Source organism: Polyodon spathula, chromosome 4 (genome assembly GCF_017654505.1).
Source record: "Polyodon spathula isolate WHYD16114869_AA chromosome 4, ASM1765450v1, whole genome shotgun sequence".
NCBI lineage: Eukaryota > Metazoa > Chordata > Actinopteri > Acipenseriformes > Polyodontidae > Polyodon > Polyodon spathula.
Window position 1 is genome coordinate 68,984,527 of NC_054537.1, and position 15,469 is coordinate 68,999,995.

General features: G+C 36.6%; 1 protein-coding gene across 1 annotated transcript in view; it reads left to right on the forward strand.

Moving 5' to 3' along the window:
- The window catches only part of LOC121314788 (adenylate cyclase type 2-like), a 155,218-nt gene that overhangs the window by 112,012 nt on the left and 27,737 nt on the right, over nt 1–15,469 (forward strand). The window contains exons 5-9 of the mRNA XM_041248462.1: nt 2,143–2,291; nt 5,126–5,237; nt 6,663–6,790; nt 7,706–7,864; nt 14,520–14,652. Coding sequence (XP_041104396.1) covers nt 2,143–2,291; nt 5,126–5,237; nt 6,663–6,790; nt 7,706–7,864; nt 14,520–14,652 — 681 coding nt within the window. The remainder of the gene's footprint in view (nt 1–2,142; nt 2,292–5,125; nt 5,238–6,662; nt 6,791–7,705; nt 7,865–14,519; nt 14,653–15,469) is intronic.

A 15,469-nucleotide genomic window follows, 5' to 3' on the forward strand; every position in this document is an offset into this window, starting at 1 on the left:
GAACTGCAGCATTGTTGCTAGGCTAATGGTCAGTTTAACTGTTGCATACAGAGACACTGGGAGGAAAACCAGCTTTTTTTCAAGAGAGACCCAGGAAACAAAGTTGAGGCAGTGTGGTCCAGTGATTATAGTCCAGGGCTTGTAATCAGAAAGTCACTGATTCAAATCCCACCGCTGCCACTGACTGAATTACTGTGTGACCCTGAGCAAGTCACTTAACTTCCTTGTGCTCCATCCTGCGGATGAGATGTTAAATCAATGTCCTATTGTAAGTGACTCTGCATATAATGCGCAGCTCACAGCCTACCTCTGTAAAGCACTTTGTGATGGTGGTCCACTATGAAAGGTGCTATATAAAGATATTATTATTGAAAAACATACATGGTCAATTTCTTGCATATACTTTGAGCAAAAAGGTCACTGTGAATTAAATTACTTAATTTACATTTACCCAGTGAAGCAGCATTTTGAATGTCAAGCAGTAACTGAATCCAGAATTCAGGAGCTCTGTGTATAAAAAGATGCCTGGCCTATCTTGGTTCTTATAAAATAAATATTCAGTTTACATTTAGTGTTCTTTAAAATATAATTTCATTTGTTAACATGGATTATAAGTATCTTGGACCATCACTATGTCTACATTAGTAAAGCAGAGAGGCAAGGTTAGTTTTTATAACATTCAAGACTAGTTTATTGTCCACTAATGAAAAATGTCTATGTAGGTTTGTGATGAGTTAGTTTAAACTACTGTTGACACAATGCAATACTGTGTCATCAGCATATAGTTGAATATTAGATTATTTACAGACCTGGGGCAAGTCATTGACAAAAATCAACGTAGAGGTCCCAAGAGAGAACCCTAGGGAATTCCCATGGTAAGTGATTTCCCGTCAGATTGCTAGCCTTGTATTGAGACAGCCTGGACCCAATTGTCCAAATAATCAGAGAACCGGGTCAAAGCTGAAGGACCAAAAACATAAGCCCTGAGCTTTGCAAATAAGAGTCTGTGATCTACCAAACCAAATGCTTTACTGAGACTTCATATCAAGGTTTATATATTTATTGTGACACTTACATACAATAAAAACATCTTAATTGCAAGGGTAAACTGCACCTGTAAATAAATCATGCAAATTGCAACAATCACAATACTCAGGAACAATGCCCTCAATGTAGTTTTCAATCTGTACAGGACTCTTGCATGTGTTTGAATTCACTGTCGCTAAATCCATGGTGTTGGCTCTCAATGCAAGTGCAATAGAAGCATTAAACAGCAGATTTAGTGCTGTATTTTCCATCATCTTAAAACGTTTTTTCTCTGTTACACACCGTGACAGGGATTATACTGCCCCTGGAGGTCAATATTGCCTTTGCGGGGGGTAATCATTTTCTGATATATGGTGAAAGTGGCAGTCCATATTTGCTTCATGAAACCTTTCACAATTCGTGACTAAGAAAGAAACAAAACAAAACTTAACTGAGGCAGGAGCTTTCTATACATTTTTGTATAATTTGTTCCTAGCACAGCTGTTTTCTTTATAAACATTTTGTATAACATCCCCTCGTTTTTAAGGTATCTTGAAACAAAACTCCCTCTCTACAACAGTCACTGCATAGTGTAATATTTCTTAATACTTATCATTTAAGGTTTAAGTTAAGTGTTAGATTACAGTACATGACTAAGTGATACAAGCAGAGGGTACAAAGCTTTCAGCATTTTCAGCTTCTTTGTTTATGATGATTGATTATATTTTATCAGTTATTTTTTAAGTCTTTTTTTGTATTCATAAATGTATTGTGTACCGGCTGCGTATATGAGTACCTGCACTTTTTTGTTGACAATTTCACCCCTGATTAAATGAAATACACAGGGTTCACCACAAATCATTTTATATAAGATATTTTTCTATGTGATGTAGTACGTCAAGGCCATTTACTGTATGTAACACCAGATCACCCAGATTGGCCTCTTAGCTAGACATTAATAGTTGAGCCTGCTGCTGCTTTAGTGTCTTACAGCTTTCCTGGGTATGTATGTTTCAGATCATTGCAATGGGACATGGTAAAAGAGGGATAATACTCTTAGGGTTGAATGTTTTTTATCTGTTTTTTTCAAATTTGTTTTATGATTTTCTGTTGCAGGAACGTCTGTTATTGTCTTTGCTTCCTGCTCACATTGCCAGAGTAATGAAGGCTGAAATCATTCAGAGGCTACAGGGGCCAAACTCTGGCCAGCTTGAAAACACCAACAACTTTCACAATTTGTATGTGCAAAGGCACACAAATGTCAGGTAGGCAGATCATCTTTGCATTTTTGGATATAATCTCGAATACAAATCACACAGCTAAATTTTTGTTTAATTCTTTTACAAACTGTGAATTCATTGATAGACATCACCCCCCCCCCCCCCCAAAAAAAAAAAAAAAAAATGTTTTTTTTGACATGAACCAACCAGAGGAAAAAAGTAATGCATGCAAGCATCATATTAGGGCTACAGTACACTGAAAATGTAAGTACAGGATACTGCATGACAGGTACGATTAAACTATTTCATTAGCTGAAGTATAGCGTTTCCCTAGAATTTTATTATTGACTGAACCCAATGTTAGCTTTTTTAGATCTATTTCTTTATGAATTGTTACTTCTGTAGATTGTGAATGCCTGTTCATATTCTGCTCATTGGTGTGCACACCATTTAGTATTATAGTAAATAATTGGAGTTGTACTACACTTAAGCAATGGGAATGCCTTTGCACCATTACTGAGAGTCCAACAAGATAAAACAAGATACAATTCTACAATACTGAATTTATAGATGCCAAGGGGATAACAATAAATGTTTGCAGTTGAAGAATAATGAGAAGTTATTTTTAAAAGTCTCTGTACTTTACTGTAGTTTAGATTGGTGTACAACCTAGCATGGAATTGGATAGAATGTTTTTTTTTTTTTAAAAGTCTTCATCTTGGACACAGTGAATGTGTCTACATATGATTTAAACAACACATGTTCCAATTTGCAAAAGAGGAAACATCTGTTTTATGGACTAAAAATTATGTTTTATCCCGTGTGCACATGCTACATCTAAAAAGTTAAAAAAATAGAAGTGATATTCAATGACACAGATATCCAGTAGCTTGCTCAGTTTTTGAATGTCTCAGGTTTGAAAAATATTAACTCAAACAGCAGCCGAGTTTTTACCATATGTTTTTACAAGGTATTGAAGAGCTTAGAGAAAGTATTTTCAAGAATCATGTGCATTTCATCCACAAAAACATTTTGCAACATTTCCCCTTTTTGTGACTCATGAAAAATGACCCATTAAGCTGATTTTAAGCATGACTGGTTGTAGTTTACACAGTGTCCTGTACAAAACAGCATTTTTAAAACTGTATACTTTTATTTGAATAAACAGAGAACAAAAGATTGTGAAAAAAAGATTATTAAAAATGCTTCTTGGAAAATAAACTGAGGACAAAGATTGCACGATTTAAAGTTCAGAAAAATATAGCGTGCCAATTTTTATACTTAAAAATATAACACAAGTCACTTTGTGTCAAGGCTGTAAACAGCAAATTGTGGCCTAACCCAATATTAGTTACAGGTCCTAATAAGGTGGCCAAGCAGTGTGTATATTAAGTTTTACAGAACCTCCTGCAAGACATTTTTGCTGTATGCCATGCTGTCTATATCACAGCAATTTTTCTTTCAATATATTCCCAATTGTTTCTTTTTTTTATTCATGCATCATATAGTAGGTAAATAAACTTATAAATTACTTTTCAATTTTTACTTGGGACCGTTCACCAGGAGGAAGAGTTTTTGTTTATTTTCTAAACATTGCAATGTATTCATTTCATGCTCCATCCTGCACAATGCTGGTGCTCTGAAATTAGGGTCGTTTTGTTGGAACAGATAATCAGCATTGTTGGACTGGGGAGTGTGGTCTGGACACGCTGCTGTAATCCTTAGAATAATTTTGTAAATGTTGAGAAAAATGTTTCCCAGTTTATTTTTGAGCCATTATGTGTGATAACATTTTTTACAAGAGTCAGCAATACTCTGTTTAATAATATAACACTGCAATAAGGACAACATGGGACACAGTAAAGGTAACATAATGTGTTTCTAGTAAACTTTGAAGGGTATTCTATAACACTTTAATAATAGAGGTAGTGATGCACTCATTTCCTTTTGATTGCATTTATAAATGCATGTATTTTTATTTTAAGTAAAGAGGGTGGGAGGCGTTACTTTACAATTAGGAAAGGGTATTATTATAAAAACAATAACATGGTCACTCTGAACAAAACAGTTGCAATATGAATTTGACATGTTAACTACATCATATGACAGCATTTTAAAGCAAATTAGCAATATATTATTTAAAAACCTTCATAAATATGTTATTTTCTGTAATCTGTTGCTTTTAAACTATCTTAAACTATTAGAGTTAAGTGCTCTTGCTTATATAATAACTGACTCACATTAGATAACCAGAACAGCCACCAAATGCTGTGTCTAGAAACTCACCAAGTACCTTTTCTCGGTTCAGACAGGTTTAGCTTTTCTCAAGAAGAAAAGTCATTTTTTGGTGCTTTGACAGCAAGAAATATGCATTTGACTATAAGGAAGAAGGTCATGCATACAGGCCAGAACAGCTCACAACAGAAAGAGATGACCCTTCCCATTATAGATCCCCAAGCCTTTGGTTTCTACAAAGGTGACCTGTCACAATGCTAAAAATACCAGACAGACTGTGACTGCAGACTTGGCATTGAGTTGAAAGGACTATATTATTATTCAATGTGTATTCTTCTCCCTTTGGTTAACACTATTTATTTATCAGTTTACTGTTTCTAGTTTCTGGCCAACCCATGTCAATAGCAAATAAAAAAAAATCAACAAAACTACAGTATGAGATAAAGCAGCTCCTTTGCTGCTGTACTAAGTGTTTGTTCATTTTGAATGTGGATTCTTCAGGGTCTCATAAAATCACTCACTGTTTAGAGTACAACACCTTATTTTTGACAAACTCAGGTTTGTCAAAAATAAGGTGCAAGCCTAAATGTGTGCATAGCTGTGTAAACTTAAAAATGTTGTATATTTCATGTTGCTCTCTTTAGTATTTTATATGCTGATATTGTGGGATTTACACGCCTGGCCAGTGATTGCTCACCAGGAGAGCTGGTCCACATGCTAAATGAGCTCTTTGGAAAGTTTGATCAAATTGCTAAGGTAAGCACTCATAAACAAAAGAATAAATGTGTATCTTCAAATTATGCAAATGAATGCTTTTGTTGGTCTTGTTCTTGTTGTTGTTATTGTTTTATGTAAGCCAGTTAACGTTATTTAACTTGATTGGTAGCAGAGAATTAATGGTGCAATGGGATCCTGGAGTCTTACAGTTTAACATATTCTCCAAGGGTTAAAAACAATTAAATACTTGGATTTGTACTCTAGACAAATTTGTGTCGGCATTTTAACTACAGCTATGGCCAAAAGTCGAACTAAACCTGCTGAATAATGTTACGTTAACATATTAAATTATATACTGCTTTGTAGTTTGCTATATACGTAACGAAAAACTGACTAAAATTGAAAAAAAATAACATTTCGAAATCTAACATGAAATACTGTACTGCTATCATGGCTTCTGGTAGTTTTTTGCAATATAATTTTGTAGTTTCTTTGATTACATGATGTTAAATAAAAAATATAAATTCTATTAATATAGTTGTTTTTTTTTTTTTTAAATGATGTCTTAATCATAAAATTCTAGGTGATGCAAAACTTTTGGCCATATCTGTACAGGGTTTAGCAGTTAGTTGAGATTTTTGGAGAGAGAGAAGAAGAAATTTTTTAAAGCTATTTCCATTGAGGCCAAGTTTTTCACTCATCGCTTAGTTTCCCAAGAAAAGTTCATTTTCTGAATAGCAAAGCAAAAACTAGATCTATCAAGCTTCTTCTCATTCCTTCTTCTGACTCAAGCACTTCCTTACCTACTGGCAGATCTTTTGCTGAATTTAAATTGCTGTTTGTCTTTTTACACTAATGTTTTTTTTTTTCCTTTTGTTTTCTTTTCTTCAATTTCAATGATTTCATCAAGTTGGGCTCATCCAAAACCTTAAGTTTTGCACCTATTGTTAACTTGGAAATGTACCATCTTAAGTGCTTCTTTACCATTCAATCACCTGTGAATGCAGCCATCTACCCCACCTCCCAAATAGCAGATTTTTGTACAATGTTTTTAACTTTTTTATGAATTTTTGAATAGTATGAGTAACAAAAAAGTTTTGGATACATTAATGAAAGAGATTTTAAAGAGGAATAATTCTCAGGAATAATCTAATTTAATCTTGTTCATTTTTTTTTTTTTTTATTTTTTTTTTTTTTTTATTAAAAATGTAAAGTATTGAGCTTTACCAAGAGTTTGACACTTATAACAAGTTATTTATATTTGAGGTACCTACTATATGTACAGTATTCAGTTAGGTAAAAGTTTCTTTGCATGCATTTTCATAATTTACCAAATTTATAAACTGGCACATAGAAACTTGGAAGAATCTACAGTAATGACTAAGTAATGCCAATATTCCATTTTGCAGGTTACTGTTTATCTGAAATGTACATATGAATTCTGCTCTGTTTTGTTTTCTGTAGGAAAATGAATGTATGAGGATTAAAATTCTTGGAGACTGTTACTACTGTGTGTCAGGCCTACCAGAATCTCTGCCGAATCATGCTAAAAACTGTGTGAAAATGGGACTGGACATGTGTGAAGCCATAAAGTGAGTGGAGGGATAGGTCGGCCAGGTTGTCCTAAGCTCACCGCACACCAGCGACCCCTGTGGTCTGGCCGGGCACCTGCAGGCTTGCCTGTAAGCTTCCCAGGGCTGTGTTGTCCTCCAACGCTGTAGCTCTGGGTGGCAACATGGTCTGCAGTGTGTAAAAAAGCGGGCGGCTTGCGGCACACGCTTCGGAGGACAGCATGTTAGTAACTTGCAGAGTCTTTGTATACTTCATGTAGGAGTTAATGTTGCAAGATGCTTAAGATGTTAAGATGCTTGCCATTCTGTACAATACAATCAGTGATTGTAAAATCATAATTACTATATCCTCTCTGAACCAGACTTGTAAAGCTGTGAGTCCCTTTAATCTTTTTGTTGTCTTCAAACACTCATTATTCCTTTGCTTTGTTCCTTTTTTTAAAAGTGTAGATTTTTATTTTTAAAAAAATAACAGTTGTGAAGAGGGATTAAAAATGGCTAGAGCTGCTTAATGTATAATGATGATGACATTACAAAAGCTCAGCCAGTGGTTGATGCAAACCATTCCCTTTTAACCCCATTTCAATGCCTTACTTTGCTGTGTTGTACATCTTCCAGCAATACGTTGGGTATTTTATTTACATATCATGATTTCGCTGGTTAATAAAACCCCACAACTCACAACGAGCCCTCAGAGGCAAAGTTGAGAAATGTTTTGAGTTGATCATTTATTTTACTCCCAAGCTGATTTATGATCACGGTGGATAAATAAAAAATGGGATACAGCCAGTGTAAAGTTTAAGCAGAATTCAGTTGGATGTACAGAGATGATGATGCTGGCTGAAGAGCTTTCAAAATTCTTTGAAAGGAAAAAAAAATCATCCACAGTCTAGTAACATGTAATGGTTAAATATGTTGTCTTTTTTTTTTGCACAGGAAGGTGAGAGATGCTACAGGAGTTGATATAAATATGCGTGTAGGGGTGCATTCTGGGAATGTTCTCTGTGGAGTCATTGGGCTGCAGAAGTGGCAGTATGATGTTTGGTCACATGATGTTACTTTAGCCAATCACATGGAAGCTGGTGGAGTTCCTGGGTAAGTATGAGTGTGGTGCAGAAGAATGAGGTCAATTTGAATACAGCTCTTTAAATTGCAAGATTAAGTACAACTAATATAAATAAATAAATAAATAAAGCTTACTAGGCTAAGTAACAATTTAGTGGACCGACTTAAGTCTTCAATTACAACAAATATAATATAAAATGAGGCGAGAAATTCTTTAGTGCAGGTAGATGAATGACACTCACTTAACAAGCCATAAGATTACTGGTTTGCTCCTAGTCTTCATCTGTTACATTTATTATTCAGAAATTACAACATGTTTTGCATTGGAGCTGTTTTAATTGAAACTATGTTAATAACACTATGTAACACAATTTTTGTTCCTGGGTAGTAAGTGTTATTTCCTAATTGCTTATGCCTCAAAAGTATAGAAAATGGCTATTATTCCCCACAAACTTTGCTTTTGTGACCAGGACTGTGATATTTTGAAATTTACCTATTTCCAATGAGAAAACGGGCGAATTTGTGTCTTTTCGTTCACATAAAGTCAGAAAAAAACAAGATATGAATCCAAATTAACATGTATTTACTGAAGTAATACAAAAATGACTACAAAAGATTTAGAAGTGAGTAGTTTTTCGAGATTTATGATTATACTGTAAATCACTTTCATGAATCAGCCCCCAAATATAGTCTCCCGTCATGTTTTCGTTATACTGTCCTTGGTAGCGGCATTCAAAGTCCAGTATATCCTGAGGGAAGTGCTCGCCTTGCTCCTCCGAGTATGCTCCCATGTTGTCCTTGAATTTATCAAGATGAGCATCAAGGATATGGATTTTGAGGGACATCCTACAGCCAATTGTGCCGTAGTTCTTCACCAGAATCTCAACCAGCTCCACATAGTTTTCGGCCTTGTGATTGCCCAGGAAGCCTCGAACCACTGCGACAAAGCTGTTCCAAGCCGCTTTCTCCTTACTAGTGAGCTTCTTGGGGAATTCATTGCACTCCAGGATCTTCTTTATCTGTGGTCCGACGAAGACACCGGCTTTGACCTTTGCCTCAGAGAGCTTAGGGAAGAAGTCTTGAAGGTACTTGAAGGCTGCTGACTCCTTATCTAGAGCTCTGACAAATTGTTTCATAAGGCCCAATTTGATGTGCAGTGGTGGCATCAGCACCTTCCGGGGGTCCACCAGTGGCTCCCACTTGATGTTGTTCCTCCCCACAGAGAACTCAGTCTGCTGTGGCCAGTCCCGCCTGTGGTAGTGTGTCTTGGTGTCCCTGCTGTTCCAAAGGCAAAGATAGCAGGGAAACTTGGTAAAACCGCCTTGGAGACCCATCAGGAATGCTACCATTTTGAAGTCTCCTATGACCTCCCAGCCGTACTCATCATACTTCAAGGCGTCCAGCAAGATCTTGATGCTGTTGTAATCCTCTTTGAGGTGCACAGAGTGAGCCAGGGGAAGAGACGGGTACTTGTTACCATTATGGAGCAGCACGGCTTTGAGGCTCCTGGATGAGCTGTCAATGAAGAGGCGCCACTCATTCTGGTTACAGGCGATTCTGATTGCCTCGAACAGACTGGTCACATTGTGGCAGAAGCAGAGCCCATCTTGACGGGTGAAGAAGCTGGAAAAAGGTTGGTGATGCTTCCTCTGATCTGCGACTTGCACACTTTCATCCAACAAGTTCCATTGCTTGAGCCTAGACGTCAAAAGCTCGGCATTGGACTTGGTGAGACCAAGATCTCTAATCAAGTCGTTGAGGTCTTTTTGGTTGGGGTAGTATGGGTTTCTCTCCTCAGCTCCACCTCTGAAATTGTCATCTGGATCTACAACGTCTTTCTTGCTCTCTGACTTGCTGCTCTCTTCTAAAGACGGCTGCTCTCTCTCTGGAGGAGTGGGTACGGGGAGCTCATGGCAGTGTGGCACCGGGGCGATGGATGAAGGAAGGTCCAGATACATGATAGCAGGTGCATTCTTGCCAGTCCGACATTTGGAAGGGTCCACCATGCAGAAGTAGCAGTTGCTTGAATGGTCAGTGGGTTCCCGCCAAATTCTTGGGATAACGAACTTCATGGTTCTCTTTTCCCCTCTGTACCATCCTACAAAAATACATTTATTTCACCCATGACTAATGTGTAAGAGATTCTCGCAACATTTTTCATATATGATATATTTTTTCAATAACATTGAAAATTGTAAAACATTTTAAAATTAAAAACTTTTACAATTTAAAAAATTTTAACAAATTTTATAACATAAAATTCCGAGCAACAATTGTCCATCTTACCTTCCAGAGTTTTTTTGCAGTGCTCGCAGGTGAAATGAGGTGCCCAGGGTTTGTCTTGATCCCCGACAGGCATGCCGAAATATGCCTTGTAGGCCTCACACATCTTAGCAGATGCTTCCACGGAGTACTTTTTCGCTCTTGTCTTGATAAATTGGCCGCAGACATAGCAAAATGCGTCTGTCGGATGCTTGCAGCCTCTTGATCCCATCTCAGAAAAATGCAGATATGTATCCACTTAGGCAGCTGGAACTAAACTAAACTGGTGGGCTTAAGGCCCCTGTATTTATACTACTATTTATATTACTGGAAAGTTCTAGAAAGATCTAGAAGTTACTCCAAGTTTACTCAGCGCTGAATCTATCTGGAATGTTCTGGAAAAAAGGTAAATTTCAAAATGTCACTGTCCTGGTCACAAAAGCAAAGTTTGTGGGGAATAATAGCCATTTTCTATACTTTTGAGGCATAAGCAATTAGGAAATAACACTTACTACCCAGGAACAAAAAAAAAAAAAAATTTGTTACAAGTTGAGTGATAGAACACGTCGATGCGGGCTCTATAGAACACGTCGATGCGGGCTCTATCGTGTGGTAGATGACTACAACTGGAGTTATGCGCCCCAAGCCGAAGGCGAGGGCGTTAACGAAAGCCAAGGTCATCGACCACACAGTAGAGTCTACATCAACAGGGCTCTATAACTATTAGAAAACAATGTATTTATTTATTTTCTCTTTAAAAAAACCTTTAAAACCTACATTTACCTTTACCTACTGATTTTTCACCATGTAACATTCCGCTGAAGAAAATAGTCCCTAGCATAATTAGAATAGAAAAACGACATACACGTAGAGAAAACTTTATTATTATTATTAAAATTATTATTATTATTGCTAACATATTTATTTGTGTCTCATGCTTTCTTATTGTAATTTATCCAGACATGTACAATTGTTGAATAGTCCGTGTGGTATGGAGTCTCACTCGAAAGTTGTTGTTGAAGGCGGGGTGTCATTCAAGCAGGCAGGGAGTGGATTGGCTTGTGCGGAAAGAACTGAAACAGGGTTGGGAGTTTGACTGGCTGTTTTTGAGAGAGGGTGTTGTTTGGATCCAGCCGAAGAGAGAATTGTGGACCAATCATGTCTTCCCTGTTGATTTGCTGTCCTGTAGCTGCAAATTGAGCCTTTATTGCGGTGTCCTGTCACAGACATGACTTTGCTTGTCTCTAGACCGGCATCAGAAAGTATGTTTAAGTAGCTTTTTATGTTATAAAATTAGTTGTAGATTAGAATATTACGGGAAAAAGACGGTATTTATGCACAGATTGATTTAAAATTTAATTCACAGTTAAGCACTTTAATGTTCCAGAGGGCATCTGTGCAAAATAGAAGCCCACCAGATCTGGAAGCTGATTGGCTTTTCGCTATCAATCGTTTTCTAATACACAGTATAACAGTTTTCTGTTTGCACTTCATTGCTAAAATGTATTGCATCCATTATTACATGTTAGAAAAATCATTAAACATGGAGTTAAAGACAGTGCTGCTGGCCTACACTCTGTTATTGATGCTGTTGAGCATTTTACATCAAGCAGCATGCCAAAGCCTTTTTTGACTTGGAAATTGATACTGTAAGTGAAGCAGTAAAGATTCTGAATTTGAAAAAGCAGATTGAATTGCACATAAATATGTATTATGTGGTCTAGCGCTTATGAGAGGTGTCGATGTTTTCCTTGCACCCGTATTCTACTACGAAATATCCAACTCCTTTAACACTGTAAACCCTTTTAATCTTTGATTTCTTTGTTCAATTGACTTTTATATGTGTACTTTTCTGCTTCAATTGGTTTGTATGCCGCAGTCTTTATTTTCGCAGAGAGGCTGACAGAGCACATACAAAAGGGACCTAGAACACACAAAATAAAACAATGACAGGCTTTACAGGGTGTCAGGTGCTTATACATGGTGCAGGATTTTGCAGCACTGGAGATTGAAGTGCTGTATTTATCCACACAGCAGAGACATCACTAAACTCTCCAGTAGACTTTGCAATTCACAGTGATCACACTCTGCTTTATACAGTTCTCACCCTTTATAACACTGTAACCGGGAGCCGTGCTTATGAGACTGTATTTCGCCTAATAATACAAGTGAAAGTGCTAGGGTAATAGCATGATAGAGCTTATGGGAGCCATAGCCATACCATCTTATGACCTGTTCCCATTAGAGATCAGATCTTACAGACTCCTTCTATTATGGACCTTTCTTCATACTTTGAATTAAATAGACCTGATAAAGTTAAGATGGAGGTTTTCTTGTTAGTTACTTTGCAAGAGCTGACAGTGTTAGTTAGGCATATGAGACCAAATACTTGTGCTCTTGATTTCTACTAAACTATTAAAAGATGTATTTAGTGTTGCTAATATAAGTATTTTAACAATTATAAATGAATCACTTTTATCTGGTATAGTTCCCTCTGCACTTATGGTTGCAGTGGTTAAACCCCTGCTTTAAAAAAAAATAAATAAATTGATCCTATAGTTATTAACAACTATAGGCCAATTTCCAATCTTCTATTTTTAGCCAAGGTCTTAGAGAAAGTTGCTGCCAATCAATTACTCAGATTCTTTATTGAAATATTTCAGTCTGGAATTTGAACTGCACATAGCACTGAGACGGCTCTTGTCAGGGTACTAAATAATTTCTTGATAAACTCCGACTCTGGCTTTCCTTCAGTTTTAAATCTTCTTGAGCTTAGCGCTGCCTTTGATATCGTGGACCATTCCATTCTATTAAATGGGCTTGGGAGTTTAGTGGGTTTGGCAGGCGGTGTCCATTCTTGGTTTAGGTCTTATCTTTTCTGTAGGTTTCAGTACGTTTCTGTCAGGGAGATGAAGTCTGATTTGTCAGAGATTGTCTGTGGTGTTCCTCAGGGTTCTATTTTAGGTTCCCTGTTGTTTTCATTATATATGTTGCCATTAGGGGATATTATCCGCAGGCATGGAGTGAATTTCCATTGTTACGCAGATGACACTCAGCTGTACTTGTCCTTCAATCCAGACAATCCCTCTACTGGGACGCTATTAGCTGCTTGCTTTGCCGACATAAGGTGTTGGATGTCACAGAATTTTCTGATGTTGAATTCTAATAAAATGGAAGTCAAGTTTGTGGGTTCACAGCACCAATTAAAAAATGTTAATTTATATAAAATAGATATTAGCAGCCTTTCCTCAGAACTAAAACTTGAGGCAAGAAATGTGGGGGGGCATTTTTTATTCTGTTCTGTCATTTGAGTTCCATATTAGAAAAATTACTAAAGCATCTTATTATCATTTGAGAAACAGAGCTAAACATGCCTTTGTTTCATTGAGAATAGATAATTGTATGTACTTTTTTCTGGGATTCCAAAGTATTTGGTATCTCACTTGTAGCTTATTCAGAATGCTGCTGCAAGAATACTGACTAAAACCAGAAAAGGTGAACATGTTACTCCTGTCTTAGCCTCCTTACACTGTGCAGTTTCAGATTGATTTTAAGGTTTTATTTTTAACTTATAAAGCCCTTAATGGATTAGCACCTTTTATTTACAAGAGCTGTTGATTCCATACATTCCTAAACTGAATCTTAGATCTCAGGATGCAGGGCTCCTGGTTATTCCAAGGGTAAAATAGTATGAGAGGAAGGCCCTTTTCTTATAACGCTACTACAATATGAAACACTCTGCCTTTTTTTGTCAGACAAGCTAGGAGTCTTACTGTTTTTAAGTCAAGATTGAAGACCTATTTATATACACAAGCCTTTTTATTATAGTCTTTCTATTATTGACCTCCATTATTATTGTTTTATTATTTATTACTTTTAATATACATGATTGGAAATGTATTCACTTATTTAAAAGAGACTTGTATTATAGTTTTTCATATGCTATTATCAATTTTAAATGTGTTATTATGCTGTGTGCATTATGTTTTTGATGTTTTTTTTTTTTTAATCATGTTTTCCGTACAGCACCTGGGGGTGCTATATAAATAAAATACATAAAGAGTCTGCTTATAAAAGGGGAGCAGTGCATGGGCTAGCGACAGTGACCAGGTAGCGAAGAGCTCTACTAAACACACCCCTTCCATCCACTTTAAAATTAATCTTGACAGCCACGATGCAGCCATGTGTTTGAGCTTTGCTATTCCCCAAATATTAGCTGTTCATCCAAGCTCATACAGTACTAAAGTTTCAGTTCAGCAAATACACTGGGCAAAGTTGAAAAAGATTTTGTCTATATCAGCACATGCAGTGGCAATGTAAGCTATCCCCAATGTATTCTCCAAACATGTCTCATTAAAATCTGATCACTGCCAAACACCCCACGGAAGTGGGGTTTTTTTAATGTTACATTTTTCATTTTCAGGCGAGTTCACATTACATCTGTCACATTGGAGCACTTGGATGGAGCCTACAAAGTGGAAGAAGGGGACGGGCAAGTCAGAGATCCCTATCTAAAGGAGCATGATGTTATAACCTACCTTGTCATTAATCCCAAAGTAAGAATATAACACAATACAATGACATTTTTATGCAATGTTAGATCTCCCGTCACTTGTAGTATAAAACACAGTAAAACAATTACATTTATATTGTTTCTTTCATGGGAACATATTTAAAAGCAAAATTAGGTATTGTATCTTTTTGGCTGTTTTTTGAAGGTAAAATAAGTAATCTGGACTAGGAAAGAAAATGTGTTGCAAATCCTTCTGAAAAAATACAACAGAAATTCATTAATGCATGGAACACACTTGGACAATGCCACCTTGCTGCATAACTAGTTAATTGATGGTTAGCGTTAAAATTCATTGATAGAAAAAAATGTGGAATAACAGATGATTAACAAATGTATAAAACTGCAAGAGAAAAAATATATAAATATATAAATAAATATATAAATACATAAATATACTGCAGTATTTAATTGGTATTGTAGCATTTTCGTTGTTGGTCGAAAGGAAAAATTCAAGCGAAAACATTGTGGGTATAACTATTTTATTTTGCCTTCTTTTGTTTACACTGCTGGCCCACTGTAATAGCATACCAGCTTGAACATACCTAGCTAACTGTGTCCGCGAACTCCGGTTTCCCTCACTAAATATCCCCTTCTTTTCCCGCCCACTTGGGGGTCACCCTCCTATTACATCCTAAATGACAACCAGCCAAAACACCCATGGTCTGCCCCGAAACTGCCACAGAGACACAGGCTGTTGTATCTCTATACAACCTCCCTAGCCAACATCCCAAACCCAGCTTCCCTCATTACCCATATGGAACAAAAGCATGTTACATTATGTTAGAAATTTTCTTATGCTT